Below are 11,775 nucleotides of genomic sequence, written 5' to 3' on the forward strand. Positions count from 1 at the left end.
GGAGAGGAGACGTGCGTGAGAGGCGGACAGGAGACGTCTGTGCGTGGGACTATCTTTTTTTGCGGGTGGTGCGTGGGACTATCTAATGGCTAGAGATGATTCCTAGCATAATCTGATAGTTAAAAGTTTATTTCACATTATTTTTTCTCAGGTTTTGATTATAGATTAACCTAAAAAATAGGTAGATCTCCACAGATTTTCTCAGGTTTTGATTAGATTAACCTAAAAAAATTAGGTAGATCTACACCGTTATAATTAGGTCTCACAAGATTAACGGCTCCTAATTTCTAATTAATGTGATAATCTCTAGGGAGTCGGTAATTAGTATAGGTATATAGGTATAGATAGATAGATAGATCCTTGTGGAGAAAAAAGGGGATGGCATCATTAGTTTCCTTCGACCGTAAGGTTTCTAAAGTGTCACCTACCTACTGTAATTTCTATTGAATTGATTCACTACACTGCCATATTTAAACGGCAAAGCTCCGGTTTTTTTTTTGCAAAGATGGAATATCCATCGGCCTCTATATCGAGTGATGCACACAACCTTTTATTTATTATTTCATATTTCATTATCCGATCACAATAAAGTTCAACAGAAAAACGGTCACACATGGCTGCCCCAAGGGCAAAGCTCCAAATGAAGAAACCGGCTTGAAGGTGGGCCTAGAGGATAATAACACTGGCACGTGAGCATAATAATACCAATAAATGAGTATATAAGCAGTAAATATATGGTTCATTCGTTTTAATATCCAAGGTTGATATGCGTACAATTGTATCAAATGCATGTGAGGATATGACATGGTAAAGATATCGTTCGACCATAAAAGGGCAAGATAGCAAATCAAATAGACTAGAAGAGAAGTGCCACATGTGCTGAAATTGGAGACAAGTGCAGCCTCACAAACTGATAAATGATTGCAATGAGCTAGCGAAGCACCTTAAGAGAAAAGGCTATTTAAAACCACCAATATAGTTGCAAGGCTATTCGAAGCACCTTCACATCAGCAATTCCAAACGGATAAATATAGTTCCATTGCAAGTCTCTTAGATCTCATTCCTCTAGTGATGGTGAATGAAGATCATCTATGTATATTCAATAACTTGACCATCACTTCTTATCTAAATGGGTTGGCATAGGCTTGGGAGGCATTGGGGGTTGTTGCACCACAATTTAGCAGCGACAATGAGCAGTCTTGTCCAGATAAGCTGTTGCACAGTATCTGGATGGGTATTCGATGTATTTTTCATTAACTCGGAGCTCTAGAGTCGTGGAATGCTACCTCGTCCTCAGTGCAATGGACATTCCTCTTGGAAGCCACAATTTTTTTTTTGTAAACATCATGTCCTTGATATCAGCTTGCAGTTTGCTGAACCGTCTACCTAGCTGCTGGGCCTGGTTGGCATGGCAGGTTAACCTGCTCAAGCTCAGCGAACATCAGCCACACCAGTGTGGAGTCATTAGTAGTTGCATATGTTCATCTCAATATTCAGATAATTTCGGGAGCCCAGCAAAAAAAGAAAGATATATAATTTCAGGTAAGAAAGAAGAAGAAACAGCACAGTGGTCCAGTGAGAACCAGAATCTGATCTCTTTTTTTTCTTTTTTTTTCTTTTACAAAAAGAGCTCCTCTCCAATTTCCTTTACTAGAAACCAACGGCGGAGACTAGTCCCAGTCGGTGGCCTAGGGCGTGAGCTTTGTTTTCGTTCACTGTAGCATTTTTGCACTGTTTGCATGGGGTTTGCCTGGGTCTTACCACTGATCCTGGCGCTGCCACTACTAGAAACCAACGTTTTAAATAGCGGGCTATGGAAAATAGCGGCGGGTCTTCAAATCAGGTATAGCGGGCCATAGCAGGCAATAGGGGACGTGATGTATTTGAGCCCGAACTCAAATGAGCTCGGGTGAACAGTAACCCCGAAAACAATTTTAAAAAGTTTTTAAAATTCTGAGTTTTTTTGTGTGCAAACATTGACAAAAGTTCTCAATGCTCACAAAATAGCATTCTTGGAAGTCGCAGCAAAGAAAAACAAAATTGATGCTCCAAAAATGTTATTTCCAAAAACATTTTGGAGTACTAATTTCATTTTTCTTGCCACGACTTGTATGAATGTTATTTTTGGATGAAATTTTGCAAGTAGTGAGAACTTTTGTCAATGTTTACACCCAAAAAAATTCAGAATTTTTTCAAATGTTTTTCATTTTTTTTCGATTTTACTGTTCATCCCAAGCTCAAATGAGCTCGGGAGCAGAACATGACTTTCGGCTATAGCGGGCTATTTGTGAGAACGACCATTTAGCGGCACCCTGCTGAAAAGGCTATAGTGTCCGCTATAGCCCGCTATTTAAAACTATGCTAGAAACCACATGTCTTCATTACAAACTACTGAAATTGGAAAAGGAAACCTGCAAACAATGCACGGTCTACATGAGCTGGAAAGGACAACTACCTATCAACAACACTAAAGTCCACAAGGATGAAGATGTGCACCACATTACACACTTCCAATAAGCCAAATGACAGACTCCACACATAGACCCTTATTCCCTGTGAATCCCACAAACCAGAACCTCCAGGGAAAACGAAAACGACTAGAGCACAATGAGCAAAGGCTACTATAAGTTTTATACGGTAAAAGTTTTCAGCTACGAGAATCTGATGCTAATTAAATTAAGGTGCAACACAAACCATGTTGAATAATTACCTATTGAGAAACAACACACATTTTCTGAATGATACGTAACTTGGATACTGTACAAAGCTCAAGAGATTCCGTACCGCCAGTACAGTGCCTACAGTTAAACCGAACCAGATTGTTAACTTTTGTACCAATGCCTACTTGTCTCCTCGAGAGAGGAGAGCTGGCGTGCTCCATTACTTCATCGTGTAGATAATCTGTACTGGAATTGTTGAATGCAGCAATCGGCCAGGTCTCAAGGTCACGAGCAACATCGTTACAACACTCAAGTGCCCAATCTGCTAGTAGTACTGATCTTGTTACCACTGCAAATGATCGGCAAGATCAAAATTTAATTGACAGTGATGTATACATACGAGGCGTGTATTAAGCTGCAACAACCATAAGCAGACATATATAACAACATCTTAATTTGTGAGAGCTAATGGGAAGAGCTTATCAAGTGTTTAGTCCAACTGTACCAGTGGCACAATAGCTTGCTTGGTGCATGTCTGGCTTGCCAAAGAGCATGTTGAAGCAAGAATGACGACTACGAGGACAAAAGAGCCAATGAAAAAGGATATTATCCTAAGTTGTACGTCAGGAGAATTAATTAACAGGACGAATGGTAACCCAATAATATTAAACCGAGGCAAAGAAGCAATTAATGGCAGTACACTAGCTAATTTAACTAAGACCAGTCAGGATTGTATGACCTAGCTCACATACTATCATCAGTTCTCTATCTACGGACAAATTGGATTTTGTAAAAAGAGAAATGCATAACATTTTACTGCATAAATGTGATGGGAAAAAAAAGGAGCCAATCATGGAGAAACAGCAGCTTAATAAGCTAGTAACTTTTGGTAAGACAAGACAGCACTCTGTCGGCTGAATCATGCAAGGTGTGTCCATATTTTTCCAAGTTGAGCTTTTACCATAAACTTCCTGTAGAAAGCTTTGTTCATACTCAGGGAATCACAACCATATGAAAATGTTTTATTCAAGCACAAATTCAACAATATTGTATCACACGGACTCCACATGTCGTCATATGTAAAATATGAAAAACATGGATGTCATAGATAATACATTATCCAACAGAGAGAGTACAGTGTACTGGCGTATCATAAAGGAGAGAAGTATGGAGCCTTGTTTGTACTACATTTGACATCTCTCCGAAAGAGTAAACTAGGGTGATTGGGGTGTGTGCTGGCTGCTCTCTCCACGGCAGTCTGTATGGCTCCAAAAATGCCATCGTCGGCATTTGTACTACATTTGACCGTACTGAGGCAGGGGAGGTTCTTGATTCCAAAGTCCAGAGAGCCAGCTGCTATGCGGAAAGAAAGCACGAGTTTTTCTAGCTTGGGCATGGATCCTGCCGCAAACATCAGATCTACCGGGTGAGGATTTGCCTCATAAATAAAAATCCTCAAGAATTGGAACCCAACTTCACCACTGACTCTGATTTTTTTGTTTGACATTGTTTCTTCCTCCAGATGCAGAATGAGCAGAGTGGGTAAGGCCCCAAGGATGCAGAGATCATCCTGCTTGACTTCATCCACTATAAGGTGTATCTCTTGGAGGTTTCTGAGGGAGCTCACCCATTTCGGAACCTGTGGGGCGCCTAACGAGAAGTTAATAAGTCTATCGAGGGTAAGCGGGCACAAAGGTTCTTGTAAGAGGCTGCTCCAATCCCAAATAGTTAGAGAGCGAAGGTCCTGGGTGCCTAGTTTACACAGGGAAGAGATGATAGATTTGATGCACTCCTCTTCAACCATATTTGCATCCTTAGTGTCAGAATACTCTTCGAAACCAAAGAAAAGAACCAGATTCCTCAAATTCTTTAGTTGGCCAAGGCCGGACAGGAAGCCAAATGGTTGGTTGGAGAACCTGACCTCTTCCAATGTCTCCAATGCTTGCATCTCCTCAATTCCATCAGGAAATTTAACACCATAGTCAACAAGAAGATGCGTCAATTTTTTGAGATTAACAATAGATGCAGGCAATTCCTCTACACAAGTGTGTCTTAGGTCCAACAACTCTAGGCAACCTAAACGCCCGATTTGTTCTGGGAGCTTCCTTATTTCTGTATTTTTGAGGTTCAGGTACCTTAGCTGGGGCAACCTCACTATATTCTCAAGATGATGTTCTTCCAATGATTGGCAATGGCTCAAGTGGAGAACACACAGATGTTTGAATTCCTCCAGAGAAGGGATTTCCACAAAACCTCCAAACACACCCAGTGATCGTACATGGGACAACACCAAACCTGCTGGCTGTATTGTTGAATTTCCTTGATTAATTCCTTGTAGAAAGAGTCGACGAACGACTTTGCTTTGTGTCCCAATTGTCAGAATTGGAACACCTAGTAAAGTAACGAAGTTCTCTTCTATGGACTTGGATATGATGAAATCAAGAATTGTGTCATGAACTTGGCAACTCTCTACCTCACCATATTCATTTGTCTTCCCCGGTTGAATCAAACCCCTATTAAGGAGCTCATTAAAACACCTTTCTCCTATCTCATGTGATGTATATCTGCCTTCTTTGTGAATGAATTCTTCACCTATCCACCTACTTATGATATCATTCTTCCCAATAAAAGAATCCTCCGGAAATATACTCACATATAAGAGACACGTCTTCAGATGAGGAGGCAGATCAAAATAACTAAGTGACAATATCTTCATCATTCCTTCAACGCTAGAATTTCTTTCAAGTGCACGGCCAATTGAATCTTTCACTTGGTTCCATAGGCCCTCTATTCTTTCTGTGTTAGCCAACAAACCAGATATAGCGATGATCGCCAAAGGTAACCCATCACATTTTTTCAAGATTTGATCAGAAACTTCTTTAAGGTATGGAGGGCAATTTTCTTCGGAGTTAAATAATCTTCCGTGAAATAACTGTCTTGAATAAACAATATCAAGAGGCCTTATGTTATAAATATGGCCACCGAATGACGTCTGACATGAATTAGCGACATCTTTCATACGAGTAGTGGTGATTATTATGCCACAACTGGTCATGGGGAATGCGTACTTAATAACATCCCATGTTTCCTTCTTCCATATATCGTCAACAACAATAAAGTAGCTGCACATGGATTTATGAGATATTAGGATGACTTTTATACTCCTTTTTCCTATAGGGCTAAGAACGGAATTAGGAGGAATTAGAACAAAGGCACCTTACATTGTGGAATTTTATCAAAAAACAAATACACATTATATAAAGGAACGGAGAGAGTATAGAACAAGCACCAAAAGAAAAAGAAAAATGAAAGGAGCACTTGTTTTCTCGTTGACAATATTCAAAGGATAAATGAGAAAGCTGACACGGGTGTTAAAATGACATTAATTACAAACTCAATTTACGATAATAGAAGCTGATTTGATACATTAATTGCACAGAGCATAGAGATAATAACCATGATATTGCTCCTTTTTACTCTCAAGAGCGCAAGCTCTGATCTTCTTTTGAGCTACACTAAAAAATTAGAAGCTAACAAAAAATCACAAACGTTGTGTATGCCATAACATGTGAACCTGCAAAAATTTATCTAAAAATATGACCATTTATATCTTACACAAAAACAATGAAAATTTTGGTGTCATAAGGCAGGAATTTGTTTTGCAGGCCACAAATGGACATATTTTAAAAGAATGTTTGCAGGTTCACATGTTCTATCACACACGACATTCATGAACTTGTTTTATAACATTTTGAGAACTCTAGGGAACCTCAAAACGATATAAGAGCGTACACTATTAAGACGGGAAAATTATTTTATATTACCTTTTTTTATTTGCGAAAAGCCACCAATTTTAGCATTGGCACATTATCCAAAATACAACATTGCCCTCTATATTCTAATATATTAACTGAACTTAAAATTTACAAATTATGAAAGCATTTTTTGGACTAATGCACAAATGAATTTCAAGTTTGTAATCTAAATAATTTAAAAGATATTTTGGTAGTCAGAGTTTTGAAAGTTGACTCTATCTATATGTAAAACAACTTCTAGAGACCAGAGAGAATATATGTTGAAAAGATGCATGGATCAAGACATGACGATCGAAAAATCGTATGTGTCATAGGGTGACTCGAAATGGAGTGCCCCATGTTTTGGATATAATGAAAAAGGCATATTAATACTCAACTGGGGCTCATGGGAATTATAATACAAACGACAGCTTATGGGAGACTATGTATCCCCATATCAGTGTTTTTTAGTATATATGTTCAGGAGATGCATGATCAGGACATGATGATCAAATAGTGTCACTGACCTGAACCAAGAATCCCTGTGCGTGCATGCAAATGCAAAGATCACGTGATTAAAAATTGAGTGGCTATGTCATGGAAATCATTCAATTAAGGGAAGGGTTCTTAGGATTGGTTGTTGATATAATCACAAGGTCTCACCATTCTATCTTACTTGTTGTTTGAACATCAACAATACAAACATCTAACCATTACATTTTCTTGCAGAATATTCAAAATTAAAATATAATTATACCAAGAAAACTGTTCTGGTGACTATTTTACATATATAATTTTCATGAGACATATCTAGATAACTTATTGTATACATTTGAGGGCGAGAAGCAAAAAGGAGTAGAGATAGTACCTCTTGTCTGCAAGGAAGTTGGAGATAATGGCGAGGAGTTGTTGTACACTCCCTGCTTCTGTGTCAGTATAAGGTTTCCCGCTAACTTCACCATAAATAGTTCTGAGAATATTCATGATGTCTGGATTGCGTGACACTGACACGAAAGCCCGACACTTGAGTTTGCCTTTGAGCTCTTGATACACTTGGTTTGCAAGAGTTGTCTTGCCCATTCCTGCAGATCCAACGACAGAGACCATCTTCACTTGTTGATATTGTGTTGATGCACATCCGTCCTCTTCAGTCAAGAGTTTGATTAGCGTTGCCTTCGGTTCATCAATTCCGACGAGCATTGAGGCATGCTCAAAGATTGCAAGAGCTCTAGGGTCAACGGTCACATTGACGGTTTTGGACAAGGCATCACGAGTTGTGTACCTTGCAGTCCTCTCGCCCACCTCAATGATACGTTTCTTCAAATCTTGGATCTCGTTTGCAATCCGATGGCGAGTCTTCATCTTCCCCAACAAGTTCTTGATCCTCTCCGTGAAGCTACCTGGCTTTGTGTCGTTGTCATCTACATGTTTCATGAAGTCATCGATGGAGTCCTCCATGCCGTAGGACAGCTCGCGCACCTCATTCATCCAAACTTTATCCTGCACATCAGGATCCTCCTCCTCTGACATGTTCAGGAGAAAGGCATGCATTGCGGTAAGCTCATCGGTCAGAAACTTGATCTCGCCGCGCACCCCCTTGAGACGCTTGTACTCGTCGCCCATCAGAGAGGCCAGCTTCCCCAGGACGGGTTTCAGGGTCCCCGTCGCCACACTCACCAGAGCACCCTCCATGGCCCCCGTGCTCGCCCTGGCAATTCTGCGTGGAGGTCAGGTCGTCCAATGAACTGACAACGAACAGCTAAATTTGCGTCGTCAATCGACGCTCTGAAAAGAAGGATTAATGAAGCAGCACCTTAGATCCAACTCGCTTGTTTCACAGTGTCAGTCGGACGCAATCTTCTAAAATAAAGAATTAAAGGTGGTCTGCAATTTATAAATATCAAGATAGAATTGCAAAAAACTTAAATCCACATATGACATACATACCTGTTACAGTAGCTTTTCGAATGGTTGCTCCCAGCTTGCAGCTTGCAAAAACTAAATGGACACCCCTCACGAATGTGCAGCTACAGCCTGCAGATCCACTTATACTGACTTGCGACTGCTTGATTTCAGAAAGGATCTGGGTAAGGAGATCGGGATTTGGGGACTAGATTGGGAGGGGACTCGAGCAATTGCTCAGGGGGTCAGGGGAGTAGCAGGGGACTAGTGGAGTGGAATGGGGGAGGAGCAGTTGAGAGGAGGAGGAAGACCTGGGAAGTGGCAGCAGTCACCATGGGGAGCGACCTGTCCTGAGGAACGGGGATGGGTCAACGAAGCACTGCTCCTCCCTCGTCACGCGCTGATCCTCCTTTTTTGTTTGATGAGTGGATGCGCTGATCCTCCTATGAACCAACGTAGCGCTCTACCCTCACTACATCCAACATCTAACCTGGGCCACAAAAATGGGCCGTGCATCATATAAACATTTTTTGTGGCCACAGCTGCGCCCGTGGGTAGCGCAGGTCGGGAGCTCGAGAGCAACTAGTTGACGAGCGCTCTTTCGGAAGCCTCACAATGATCACTTGCGGGTGTGGCGCGCTCTCAGTCGCTGTCACGTGTCGCGCTTTGGATGCTCCCTCCGGATTTGTTTGTTTATTTTTCCGCACGCGTTTTTTTCGATTTTTTGGTTTTTCTCCTTAGCTTTCATGAGAGGCATGATTTTGCTTTCGTGAGAGGCACGGTTTTGCATCTCAGAAACCGAAAAAAATGTGTTTTCTATATTTTTTTTCGTGAGAAATGAAAAATGTGTTTTCTGTTTGAGAGGCATGCATGGCTGTGCCTTTTTCGGAAATGAAAAAAACCATGCTCCCGGTTCGGTTTTTCACCCTTTTTCATGAAAAAAAGTTCATCAAAACCTATCCACATGGGATCTAATTTTGAAGATCTCGATGCGAGAAATCTAACAGTGAAAACCTTTTAAAATTTGGACGCACAGTTTAAGAGATAAAATGTTTTGAATATACGAATCTATGAAAAAAGAAAAAACTCTCAAATTACGACAGGTGGCACAAATGCAGCACACCGCTTGTCATAATCTAAAATGTGAGAGTAATCTTTGTAAGGAGTACTCCTTAATTAGCTATTTCGCCGGAGCTCCTACTCGGCGCTTTCAGCGACAATTAGCGCTCCTGGCGCTGACGCGCGCAGCCTAGCGGGCCGGCTCAGCACGCACCTCAAAAATCAGACGCCAAAAGATCTTTTTTTTCCGGGAATCAATATGCGAGACGTGAGATTGGAACCCGTATGTTTAACCGTGGTAGTCTCAGCACAACAACCACTGCACCACTTAGTTGTACACATTCCGAAAGCAACGCTATGTAATGCCTCTTTTCGTATAACATTAACATACACGTATTATGTACCCATGTAAACCATTTGAAAAAGACATCGTACTTAAACAAAATCATATTTTTGCAATAAAAAAGTGACTAGCATGGTAGAAAGTTTGAAAGAGTTCACTGAATTTGAAGAAAGTTCATCAATTTAAAAAAATTCATCAAAATTTGAAGACAATCATGGAACTAAAAAAACGGTTCATGAATTTAAAAAAAGTTCAATAATTATGAAAAATGTTTATCGATTTTGAAGAAAAGTGCACTAATTTGAGAAAAGTTCATCGATTTTGAAAGAAAATTCATCTATATTGAAGATAAGTACACTAATTTGAAAAAGTTCATTGATTTTGGAAAAAAGCTCGTCTATTTTGGAATAAAGTTCATGTTTTTTTTAGAGTTCATTGATTTTATAAAAATTCACCGATTTTGTAATTGGTTTTACCAATTTGGAAAAAAAATCATCGATATTAAAAAAAGTTCTTACATTTAAAAAATTTAACCAATTTTATAAGAGTTCATGAATTTGGAAAACAATTTTTTAATTTTAAAACCAAATTCAAAAAAGTTCAAGTATTTGCAAAAGAAAAATAAAATGTAAAAAGAAAATGGAAAACCTAAAAAATTCCAAAAAAAAAGATAAAAACCAGATTGGGATGCTTCCAAAACCAGGGGCTTCGTGAACTGGAGAAATAATAGAACCTGGAAAACAAAGTTTGTAGTTAGAGGTGGTAATCTATCCGAGTGGTTGAAGCGCGCTATGTGAATAGTGAGGTGCCAAGTTCGATTCGATCAGAGCATCTACAGTTGGGCGTCCCTAACCCTCCTTAAACACTCGGGCGGACCGCCTAGTCATTGACCGGTCATGATTTTTCGACCTAGATAGACGCCTCAAACGGGCCTCAAACACTCGGCCTAACCGGCACCCCTCATATGCAGCCCAAATATGGGGTGGATATGGGGGTGCTGAGGCACACCCGCCACGTAGGACTGACGAAGGGGTCCCGGCCAGAAATGCCCTGAAACTCGACGGTCCGAAGCTCGTCTCCTTCGTCGGGCAGGTCACGCCGCGTGGCCCAGCTACGGCAGGCCGTGTAGTGCCTAGCCCGGCTATTTAAGTCAATCGACGGCACCAAAACCCTTCCATTCATCCACATTTTCCTCCGCCTGTCCGCCGTTGCTGCGACTTTCCACTCCAGCCGTTTGCCTAGTAGCCATACCCCCACGCCGCCGGGTGAGGAGCGAGCGACTTCTGATGCCGGAGCGCTGGCTCGAGCTCCTGAGCAAATCCGGGCTAGGCGCGAAGCCGGGGCTACCTCCGGATACAGTGGTTCTGGAGGAGGACTTGGAGGAGGTGGTGGTGGAGGATGAGGAGGACGAGGAGGATGAGGATGAGTCGGAGGAGGAGGAGGATGTGGGGGACGCTGGCGACGCAGATCTACATGCGGAGCAACAGGCCATCCTCGATTCCCTCCGGTCGGAGTCGGCCGCGGAGGCCAACCGCCGTCATCGGTAGGAGATGGTGGAGCAGCAGGCCACGGAGGAGGCGGAGATGCTCGCCTACATGGATGAGGTCGAGCGGGAGGAGGATGAGCCGGAGCTCCTATCCACCCATCCAGCCGGCGCCTGGCAACGTTGCCGTGGACATCTCCGACGGCGAAGAGTAGTTAGGGTAGTACATAGTATGTAGCACATATGATTTCTTTTGCATGCTTTGTATGGATTTAGGGGTTGAAATATGAGAGAGGCAGATGCAGAGTGGCTAATATGAGGCGTGACCTGTCACTATTCGCGGACGCGTCCGATCGTGTCAGCTGGCATTTGAGGGGCCGAATTTGTAAAGTCCGGTTGTAGATGCTCTCATGACACACCCTTTTCTCTTGTTTTGACAAAAAAAATAAATGTGCCTGCCCAAGGGGGAAGGATACTGGGCGCTGGTTTGCAGAACGTACATTAAAGGGCGCTTAAGCGCACCAAGTAGGGAAT

General features: G+C 41.7%; 1 protein-coding gene across 11 annotated transcripts; it reads right to left on the bottom strand.

The window, feature by feature from the left end:
- Positions 1 to 2,489: 2,489 nt before the first annotated feature.
- LOC123166812 (disease resistance protein PIK6-NP) lies at positions 2,490 to 8,790 on the bottom strand. Of its 11 annotated transcripts, none has more exons than XM_044584621.1 (5): positions 8,668 to 8,790; positions 8,402 to 8,516; positions 8,268 to 8,311; positions 7,323 to 8,162; positions 3,029 to 5,782 (listed from the first exon to the last, which is right to left on the bottom strand). In XM_044584621.1, the coding sequence occupies exons 4-5, from the start codon at positions 8,144 to 8,146 to the stop codon at positions 3,811 to 3,813; spliced, it is 2,796 nt and encodes a 931-aa protein (XP_044440556.1). In that variant the 5' UTR covers positions 8,147 to 8,162; positions 8,268 to 8,311; positions 8,402 to 8,516; positions 8,668 to 8,790; the 3' UTR covers positions 3,029 to 3,810. The 11 variants fall into 11 exon arrangements, with proteins under 11 accessions (XP_044440557.1, XP_044440556.1, XP_044440554.1 ...); XM_044584619.1 differs by having other exon boundaries at positions 7,323 to 8,171; XM_044584620.1 differs by having other exon boundaries at positions 7,323 to 8,171; positions 8,268 to 8,338.
- Positions 8,791 to 11,775: the final 2,985 nt, after the last annotated feature.

This window comes from Triticum aestivum, chromosome 7D (assembly GCF_018294505.1).
Source record: "Triticum aestivum cultivar Chinese Spring chromosome 7D, IWGSC CS RefSeq v2.1, whole genome shotgun sequence".
Lineage (NCBI taxonomy): Eukaryota > Viridiplantae > Streptophyta > Magnoliopsida > Poales > Poaceae > Triticum > Triticum aestivum.